The sequence below is a fragment of the Mus caroli genome, chromosome 4, assembly GCF_900094665.2.
Source record: "Mus caroli chromosome 4, CAROLI_EIJ_v1.1, whole genome shotgun sequence".
Classification (NCBI taxonomy): domain Eukaryota; kingdom Metazoa; phylum Chordata; class Mammalia; order Rodentia; family Muridae; genus Mus; species Mus caroli.
In genome coordinates, this window is record NC_034573.1 from 7,104,176 (window position 1) to 7,114,974 (window position 10,799).

The following is a 10,799-nucleotide window of genomic DNA, read 5'->3' on the forward strand; positions in this document are numbered from 1 at the left end:
GAGTGCTGGGATTAAAGGCGTGCGCCACCACGCCCGGCTCCTTGTTTTGTTTTTTTAAAGCCAATGAAGTTAATCAAGAGTTAGAATATAAATGAAATAAAATCAGATATCTGGGCATAGTGGCTTATGCCTAAATTACAGACCTTGGAACACACACACACACACACACACACACACACACACACACACGCTGTCTGGGTGCTCATCTCTACCCAACTGCAGGGAGAGAGGGAAGGAGGTGCAGGTAAGGATGCGGGGAAGGACTGTGGAAAATACCTTTGTTCTCTAAGTTTCCTTCCTCTGAAAGATTAACACGTATTCAAAACTTTTCCTCCATCAATAATTAACCTAAGGATTAGGAAGGGAAAAGAATTTAAGACTTGGATAACTCCAACTTACTCTTTCATCAATGATTCTCATGAGCCACCTTTTAGTTAGGTTATGTTTCTTGACAGCCTAAAAAACAAGAGTGTTAGACATTTTTAGAAGGAACTAGAAATGCCTTCTCTAGATATGAACACAGTACACTGCAAAGGTAGGTAAGGAGCACTTTAGAGCTCATCAGATAGGCATTGATGCTGAAAGCCATCAGGAGACAAGCAACCATCCAGACAGGCGTGCCAGGTCATTTCCTGTGGAGGGACACTGTAAGGTTCCCACAGCCTTTCTTCCTGCGGTACTGGTACACACTTAACAATCTACTTTATCTTTTTCTTTTATTTCTTCAAATATTAGGCTTTTTTTTGTTTGTTTGTTTTTCTAGACAGGGTTTCTCTGTGTAGCTCTGGCTGTCCTGGAACTCACTTTGTAGACCAGGCTGGCCTCGAACGCAGAAATCCGCCTGCCTCTGCCTTCTGAGTGCTGGGATTAAAGGCATACGCCACCACGCCCGACTTCTTTTCTTCTTTTTTTTTTTTTACTTTTTTATATTAAAATATAATTACAGCTGGGTGATGAAACATAAAAAGTCTATGCCGCTTGAGAGTATAAAGAGGCACATCTGCAATTTTAGCACTTGAGATGCTGAGGCAGGAGGACTGCTACAAGTTCTAGGCCAACCTGGGAATACATGGTGAACTCCAAGCCACCTTGCTCTAGTGAGACACGGAGTGGGGTTGGGGAGTACATTTCCTGAATTTACAAGCTGTCCTAGCTATATGAGAGACTTGTCTCTATTTTTGGGGGGGCGCAAGGGGGCTGCATAGTTTCTTCTAAAAACACAGCCTGGGATGTAACTTCTAGTCCTCCTGTCCCCGCCTCCCAGGGTTGGAATTAGAGTGAGTATTACTACGCTCGGCTGGAAAATATCCTCATCCCCAGGAAATCCCAAGATATTTAGATTATGAAAATGATATAACACACAAATGAGTTAGAAAAAGTACATACATATACATACAAACACACATAACTGTGTACATATGAACACATTCAGAGGGAGGAAAAAGGAGGGACAAACTGCAGAATACAAGAGAAGAGAGACACTTGTAAATGATTAATCTGGACTGGGGTTACAGCTCAATCATTCTAGTTTGCTTTCTGTGACTGTGATAATAAAATACTCTGACCAAAAGAAACTTAGGGAAGAAAGGTTTAGTTGGCTTACGCTTCCAGATCACAGTCCCAGGCAAGTGAAGGCAGGAACACAAGCTGGAACTTGAAGCAGGAACCACAGAGGTGTAATGCCTGTTGGTCTGCTCACTGGCTTCTGCGCAGCTGGCTTTCTTATACAGTGCAGGACCACCTGCTTAGGAATGGGACTGCCCACCCACAGTGAGCTGGCCCTCTCAAATCAATTACTAATTAACACAATGCTCCACAGACACACCCACAGCCCACTCGGGAGGAGGCAACTCAAGTCCAGGGCTTGACTGGGAAGCCTCTACCAGCTACTCTTTTTTATTTTTATTTTTCCTTTCCAAGGCAGGGTTTCTCTGTGTAATCTTGGCTGTCCTGGAACTCGATCTGTAGACCAGGCTGGCCTCGAACTTGAAAATCTGCCTACCTTTGCCTACTAAGTGCTGGGGATACAGGCATGTGCCTTCACCACTCAGATTTAGTTACTTATTTTTATGTATATGAGTACACTGTAGCTGTCTTCAGACACACCAGAAGAGGGCATCAGATCACACTGTAGATGATTGTAAGGTACCATGTGGTTGTTGGGAATTGAACTCAGGACCTTTGGAAGAGTAGTCGGTGCTCTTAACTGCTGAGCCATGTCTCCAGGCCTCTCTGCTGCTATTAAAGAGCAGTGACACACATTCTTTAGATATGCTGAGAGAAAATCACCTTGCACAAAAGATTAATGAGAATTGGCAAAAAGGACTGCTCAGCAGAGAGAATGGAAATGTTCCTACCATGGCATCAAACTTGCAGCTTCCATTCTGCCAACAGATGTGTAGAAAATTCGTAAGTAGTTTATAATATATAAAAAAAATGCCTCTTTTTTCACTTAAAAACAACAACACAGGACAGCAAGATGTCTCAGAGATGACTACTCTGTCAAGAAGGCCTGACTACCTGAGTTCAATGCACAGAAAAGGAGAGCTTGCTTGTCCTGTGAGTACCATGGGTGACATATTCTGTGGCATCCCATACCTGGCCTCCCGCCTTCTTTCCACCCCCCATACAAGAATACTAAATAAAATGTAATTAAGTTACATTTAATTCCATTTAAAGAAGCACCACAGGGTGTGGTGAGAGCTCAGTCGGAGAAGCACTCAGCACCTGAGCATAGGGGCCTGAGTCCCCAGAGTCTATGGGAAAAGCCACATCACTAGCACCAATGCAGAACCAGGCATGGTGGCCACATCTCTAACCCCAGAGCTGGGTAGCTGGGGTAGGGTGAGATACAGATACAGGAAGATCCTGGGACTCACTGGCTAAATGGTTAATTCAAAAAATAAGATGGAAAACAGAGAAAAGTACCTACAGTCACTCTCTAGTCCCTACACACACCCTATCAGGCAGGGGTGTTCGTGTACACACACACACACACAGAGTAAGTGAGCAGTTATCTAAATTAGGTTAACTGAGGTAGAAAGACCCACAGTAAATGTGAGCAATACCATTCCATGGGCTACTGTGGCGACTGAATAAAGAGAAGGAAGTGAGGGCCAACGAGATGGTTCAGCAGGTAAAGGTGCTTGCCATTAAGCCTGGCAAAATGAGTTCGATACCCAGAACCCATTTGGTAGACAGACAGAGCTGATTCCCACAGGTTGTAGTCTGACTCCCACATGTACCTCTTGGCTCCTTCTTGTGTTTGTGCATACACACACACACACACACACACACACAAATGTTTAAAATGGGGAGCAAGCTGAACACCGGCATCTATTGCTCCCTGCCTGTGACTATGGATGCAATGTGACCAACTATCTCCTGCTCCTAAAGCTGCACTTGCCCTGCCAATATGGACTGTACCCCTGGGACCGTAAGCCAAAATAAACCCCTCCTTCCTTAAGCTGCCTTTGCTGCAGCAAGGCATGATACTAATACACCTGACAAAACAGCTCAGAGCACTAAGGGAGCCCAGGCATATTCAGGGCTGACCCACTACCATCAGCACCCCCTGAATCACATCCAACAAGTAGTTCAAATGAAAGTGTTATATATTAAAAGTAGTATATATACATATGTGTACATAAGCATATACGAGCGTGAGTGTGTGTGTGAGTGAGTGTGTGTGTGTGTGTGTAATCTCTTCCTCTTACCTTCCAGAGTTCAATGGCCACAGGCTGGTGTGGTGGGTTGTCACAGTACATATCTTCCACAGCTTTTTTCCAGAACTGCATACGCATCAGTCCAATTGTTTTCTCAGAGACTGAGTCCTTAACCTGTAAACAGAGTTTAAAACCTCTAGGTTGGAGACATAGCTCAGTGGTAGAGTGCTTGTCTGTCTATGTCTGGAAACCCCAGCACAGAAACAAACAAAGACAACTTATTGTTTGAAAACCAAGTTATTATGAGGGGACCTCTGAGTTAACCCAACTGTCCTAGACATGACTTCATTTTCAACACAAAGTATAAACTGACTGAATGCACATTTCCCTTGGTGCTGCTAATTAATAAGCATATATAAATATATAGGCCAGGTGTAGTGGCTCATGCCTATAATCCCAGGATTTGGGAGGATAAACAACTGCTATGAGCTTGAGGTCAAGCTGAGCTATGTAGTAAGTTCCAGGCCAGCCTGGGCTACAGAATAAGACCATGTCTGAGTTAACTGTGGAGGACACAGTTGAGCTCCATGGAGTCATATTTCTCCTCCCAGCCATATGTCGGTTCCAGACTTGTGAAGTGAGTACTACTTGCTGAGCTGTCTCACTGCTTTTTTTTGTTGTTGTTTTTTTGGTTTTTGGAGACAGGGTTTCTCTGTATAGCCCTGGCTGTCCTGGAACTCACTTTGTAGACCAGGCTGGCCTCGAACTCAGAAATCCACCTGCCTCAGCCTCCCAAGTGCTGGGATTAAAGGCGTGCGCCACCACGCCCGGCTTGTCTCACTGCTTTAAAGGTTGTTTCTTGAGGCTGGAGAGATGCTCAGCAGCTGAGAGCCCTGGCTGCTCTTCCTGAGCATCCCCCACTACAGCACCCACATGGTAGCTCATAGCTATCTCTAACTACAGTGCCAGTAGATCTGATACCCTCCTCTTGTGGCCTGCACAGGCACCAGCTGCACACATGGTATACAGATGCACGCACAGGCAAACACTTATACACATAAAATGATAACAAAGTTGTTTCTCCTTGAGCCAGAGGTAGCACTATCTGTAAGCTCAGCACGTGGCAGGTGGATACAAGAGGACCAAGGCATCCTCAGCTATATAACAAGTTTAAAGCCCATCCAAAACTCAAAGCAAGCCACGCTCTTCAGCAAACAGCTCACTCTGCTCCAAATCTGCTTTATTTCCTGTGAGAACCATTACAGTATTTGGATTGCTTGCTTATGTTAAGTATTCTTTGCTCAAATAGTCAGAAGCATTTTTTGTAAGTACACTCAGCTGCAAGATCGTCACAAAATCAGCTCTGAACTGCTCCTGTACTGTGGATCCCAAATCTGCAACTTGATTTTTTTTTTTTTTTTTTTTTGTGACTGACTTCAATTATTCAACATCAATTGTATGAGGGTAACCAGCCATACATTCCCCGTCAGAACTGGTGAATCAACAGGCTGTAAGGATGGCTCAGAGGCTAAAAGTACTTAGTGCCTGGCAGAGGTGTTGGTTCTAAGCACCCATATGGTGGCTCACAACCATTTGTAACTCCAGTTCCAGTAGCTCCAACACCCTTTCCTGACCACCACGGGCACCAGGCACACATGCAGTGTATGTAAAAGTGATAAACCAAGGAAGATTCTCCTACTCTCATAGTGATAATTGCATGGAGGTTGGCAAGGTACACGCCTTTATTCCTAGCACTTGGAAGGCAATGGCAGGTGGATCTCTGTGAGTTGTAGGGTAGCCTGGTCTCCACAGTGAGTTCTGAGAAAGCCAGGGACACACAGTGAGACCCTGTATCAAAAACAAACAAACAAACAAACAACAAACAAACAAGAATGTAGGGGTGGTTCTGATGCTCTGGTCCTGTTCTCCAATTGGTTCTTGATCTGTCAGTAAAGAAGCCATGGGCCAATTGCTGGGTAGAAGGGATAGGTGCAACTTCTGGGTCCCTGGAGGCAAGCAGACAGATGCAAGGGAGGAGAGGGGTGTTTCCAGTGCTCCTGGTGAAAAGGTGACCAGCCATAGGCTGCTCCTACTGGCAGGTGGTCAGGGTGTTTAGGTGGGAGGTGCGGAGCTAGGCATATTGATAAGAGCATGCTAGCCACAGGAGTTTAATAATGCCCAGCAATTATGCTAAGAAGGCAAGTTGAAAGTGAACAACGTGTGTGTGTGTGTGTGTGTGTGTGTGTGTGTGTGTGTGTGTGCCTTTTATTCATGGATTCAAGGGAAGCTAAGTGGGAGCTGGTAGCATGGCCTGTTCCTGGCTCGGGGTAGCAAGAATAACTGTATGGTTCAGATGCCTCATTGTCCCTAGGGAATTGCTGGTGGTTTTGAGATTTTCCAGGCGGAGAAAAGGGTTTAGCTAAGGAAGAAAATGAACTCACGAACTCACTGGGACAAAAGGTGGTTGCCAAGGCTCCCGTGGAAAGGTGAGCTAGGAGGAGATGCAGACTGCTAGGCACTAGCAGAGGCAGTAGCCTATTCTACACAAATTCAGCTCATTCTTGTGTCATACCTCGCTGTAGTTCTCATACATGTGCCACTCTATCCAAGACTCCAGCTTCCCTGTTCCTCACCACCAATATCTGATCTATCTGCTGCTGTCCTGAGAAGGCCAACCATTTGACTAACATTCCTCCATTTCCACCCCCATTTCAAACTTGTCCTCTATCTTCCCATGCTCTGACCACTCAAAGAAAAAGAAGGCTCTGTTCTTCCTCGTAATTCTGAGACAAAAACAGTCAGGGTCTGCTAGAATCTCTTGGGCTCTACTGTCTATTCAACTGCACATTAAGTCTTCAATACACACACAAAGTATGAAACAGTTAGAGAAAGTAGTAAGATACTCACTAGTTTATTCAATTGACAGACAATGCCAAATGCAAATCTGAAACACACTCAGAAAAACTTAAAAGTGTAGAATATCATTCCCAGAACCATTGAATTCACCGACTAGTTTTATTTCTCGATACTAATTAAGGCTGAGTAGCTAGCATGAGAAAGAAACCACTAGCAACAACTTTAAGTACATCTACCATGAATTACTCTATTTCTTTACTATTCAGTACCAAGCACACCCTACAACCATCTTGTCATAATATTTTAAGGTATTTTAATACCAGCCTGAGCCAGTTCCACATTGAAGGCCCGCAGTGCAGAAGCAGACCTTTGACACTCTGCAGGGAACAGTAAGGAACACAAGTAACTTTCATAATCTCGTTTCCTACAACAAACAGAAACAAAGAAAAACAGGTAGTTAGTCTTTACTTTCCAAACTGCACACAGCATACTGACAAAACCCAACCAGAAACAGTGAAGCCTTGGATCACAGTGGGCCTCAGTAATTACGCTATCTACTTCTCTATCAAAAAAGGTATCTGCTTCTCACCCCAAACACGTTACAAAGGAAATAGTTATTATTTTATTTTCATTTACAAAGTACTTGTCATTGCTTCAGAACATTTTGCTTTTAGTAAGAACTGAAATGAGCTACAGAAGAAAGGAAACCTGGGTGTGCCCACACATGCAATAATCCCGGCATTTCAGAAGTAACGGTAGGAGTGTCAGGAGTTGGAGGCTAGCCTAGGCCACGTGAAACTGTCTCAAAATAACAATGAAGAAAGGCTGTGGGGGCAGGTATAAGGAAAATATGTTTAATTATGTTTTTATTACATAGAAAGACACAGAAATAAGAGATATAAACCAGCAGAGTGGTGAAGCATGCCTGTAACCCCAGTACTCAGAAGGCAGAGGGAGACTACAGAGTTAGCTCTAGGACAGCTAGCACTGTTACACACACACACACACACACACACACCCTATCTCAAACAAACAAACAAAAACAATGTGTGTGTGTGTTTCTGCATTTGCTAAAAGAGCCTAGAAGCACAAATAACCCACTCAGCCCTGGCATCAAAAATAAAACCAGCTGGGCAGTGGTGACGCGCACCTTTAATCCCAGCACTCGGGAGGCAGAGGCAGGCAGATTTCTGAGTGCGAGGCCAGCCTGGTCTACAAAGTGAGTTCCAAGACCGCCAGGGCTATACAGAGAAATCCTGTCTCGGAAAAACCAAACCAAACCAAAACAAAACAAAAAAACAATTACCTAAATATGGACATTGGTTCCTAAGAACTCCAGGCACTCTTGAAAGAGTGATGTCCCAAGCTGGGGCCAGAGAAAATATAAAACAAGCTAATGACATCTTAAACATAAAGCAAAGATTCAAAGAATGGAAAGACTGATTGTCAAAAGAATACCAGAAACAAGTTTGGCAAAAGTCTACAGAAATTTGAGTATCCAGAGAATGGGTATGGTGCATACTCAGGAGTCTACAGCAAGAGACTGCGAGTCCACAATTTCATGATTTCCAGGGCAGCTTTTGAAAACATGTGAGAAGCTGTCTAGGACTATGATGGCTATCATATAGCTCAGTGGGGCAGAGCTTGTCTAGCATCGCCAGGCTCTGAGCTCAGCCTCCAGCACCATAAAGAAAACAGCCACCAAACATGGCAGGTTGACAGCCAAAGCTTGTCAGCTCTGTACTTGGTCAGAGTCGGGGGGCCTGAAACTCTTGGCAAACACAGAAGCAATTGCATTTCTCAGATTTGCTTCCCTAATCAGATCCAAGGTGATTTAGTTATTTTAGTTACACGCTAAAGCCCTTCAAAGCAGGCATTCTAAAACCAGACACTGAGGCTGGAGAGACGGCTGTGTACTTACGAGCTATTCTTCCAGAGGTGTGATTCCCAACATCACATTGGTTCACAACTGTTCCAGAAAATCTGCTCGGTGGCACTAGGCATGCACACAGTTCATACACACAAGCAAAACACGCATACACGTGAAATAAAAAATGACACACAATAAAAACAACAAAACAAAACAAAAAAGACCCGACACTTGAGAGGCAGAGACCAGATCGAGTTCCAGGCCAGCCTGGTCTACAGGGTCAACCACAGCTACATAAAAACCCTGTCTCAAAACAAACAAAAACCATACCGGATAACTGCTGTTAGCAGGGAGGGCAAAATGCAGAGGCGGTGTGGGTGGATGTAATTAAGCCATAGATTATTCATAGGGCTCAATTCCCAGGCAGGCCCAACCCCCACACGTGTCTATGGAGGAAATCCCAGATGTCTTTCCTGACACCAGGTGAACAAAACACAGTCATGAGGCTGTTCTTGTAAGTCTCTGGCAAACCCCTCGTTCCCTTGAAATTATTAAACTTCATTTTAAAAATTGTATTTACTTTTATGTGTATGAGTGTTTGCGTACACATATGTCTATGCACTGCGTGCTTACCTAGTGCTCAAGAAGGCCAGAAGAGAGCATTAGATCTCGTGTCGGGGCTGGGAATCAAACCTGTGTCCTCCAGAGTAGCCTGTGCGCTAACCCATCTCTCCAATTCCTACTGTTCTAACTCTTAAAATCCCTTGATGGGAATCACAACTTGAAAGGAGAATTAAGTAAGTTGCTTTGGACTTTATTTTTGTAAACAAAATCTTAGCTTTGAGGTTGCTTTGTAGTTAAATCTAAACCTCTGGCCAGTACCTCCTAAGAAGATGCGTCAAAAGTGAGTGTGCCAACTTTTGTGAGATGTGTTTATCCAAAGCACGCTGGGCAAGCACCCTACCAACGGACCTAAAAATGCGCAGGCCCCGTGAACTACTTTTAATAGTGCAGCACACAGAGCCCAAAGCCAGTTAACGGTGTTAAAGTCACTAGCTGTCCATGAATAAAAAGTGCTATGCATGCAAAGGTTGTAGGGTCCATTAACGTTAGGGTTCGGGCAGAGGATGTGCTGAGCCACGTGAACAGGCCTGCGGTCTCCTTCTCCAAGCACCAGCACAGAGCCCAGCAGAACGCAGGACCCGGAGGACGCAGCCCCAGGCTCGGGGTTCGGCGCTCTGCGTTCCACAGGCTCTGGGCTCTCGGGGACGTCCGCCGGGCGCGGCCACTCACCTCAGCAGCTCCAGGCAGTAGAGGTGGGAACCGGGGATGCCTGGTCCGCTGGCCGCCGCCACGCTGCGCCGGACCGCCGAGGGCCCCGGCAGGCGCCGCACACGTTCCCACGCATCCCGAGGCGGCTGGCGATGGAACAGGTTAGCCAAACCGAATGGCCTTGGGCCGCGGACAGAACCCAGCATGGAGGTCGCCATGACACCCGCTTCGGGTGCCCTCCGACCCCGAGGCCACGCCCCCGGAAAGTGGCCACGCCCCCGGCAGATCTCGGCAACTCAGCAAAGGAAGGACGCCACGCAGACCAGAGCCAGGTGTCGCTAGAGTCCCGCACATTGGTGACTTGGTTGTCCTCTCCAGCGTCCACTCCCACAGAACTCCAGAACGCCAAAAGGGATGGGTGCTTGCTTTTCAAAGAAGTGGCTGACGTTACATCCTGCCATCCCAGAGACCCCCATCCTCTCTTGAGCCTCTTCAAGGGCGCTATTGACACTTGTAACCGCACTGCTGGAAGCTTGTTGTACCCGAATGCCCACTATTCACCCACACACATTCCCAGAGACCTCCCAGCGTGGCCCTGAACAGGTACACTGATTAGCCACTCTACCTCCAAGAGAAAAACACAAAGATGCTTGAGAAATGCACTAGGTTATGCCTCCATTATCAACCACTAAGGATAAAGGGGAAGGAGAGGGAGGGGGAAGGGGGAGAGAGACAGAAAGACAAAATTTAATTTCTTTCTTTCCTTTTGCTCTCTTTTCCTTTTTCTTTGTTTATTTGTTTATTTGTTTCTTTCTTTCTTTCTTTTGTTTTTCGAGACAGAGTTCCTCTGTGTAGCCCTGGCTGACCTGGAACTCACTTTGTAGACCAGGCTGGCCTCGAACTCAGAAATCCTCATGCCTCTGCCTCCCGAGTGCTGGGATTAAAGGCATGCACCACCACGCCCGGCTCCTTTTTCTTTTTTTGTTTGTTTTGGTTTTTCAAGACAGGGTTTCTCTGTATAGCCCTGGCTGTCCTGGAACTCACTCTGTAGTCCAGGCTGGTCTCGAACTCAGAAATCTTGGTAACAATATATCATTTGCTGTTGGTTGTCTCTCACAACACTCTAAAAGCCCAAG

At 45.7% G+C, this 10,799-nt stretch overlaps 1 protein-coding gene across 4 annotated transcripts in view; it reads right to left on the reverse strand.

The window, feature by feature from the left end:
* Ndufaf6 (NADH:ubiquinone oxidoreductase complex assembly factor 6) overlaps positions 1 to 9,909 on the reverse strand; it is a 24,901-nt gene extending 14,992 nt beyond the window's left edge. For 2 of the 4 annotated variants that reach the window (XM_021160496.2, XM_021160497.2), the window contains exons 1-4: positions 9,685 to 9,909; positions 6,846 to 6,945; positions 3,717 to 3,839; positions 400 to 456 (exon numbers count right to left, since the gene is read on the reverse strand). In XM_021160496.2, coding sequence (XP_021016155.1) covers positions 400 to 456; positions 3,717 to 3,839; positions 6,846 to 6,945; positions 9,685 to 9,881 — 477 coding nt within the window. In that variant the 5' untranslated portion in view covers positions 9,882 to 9,909. Of the gene's footprint in view, positions 1 to 399; positions 457 to 3,716; positions 3,840 to 6,841; positions 6,946 to 9,684 lie in introns of all 4 variants that reach the window. The other 2 variants (XM_021160498.1, XM_029476644.1) reach the window with 2 other exon arrangements.
* Positions 9,910 to 10,799: the final 890 nt, after the last annotated feature.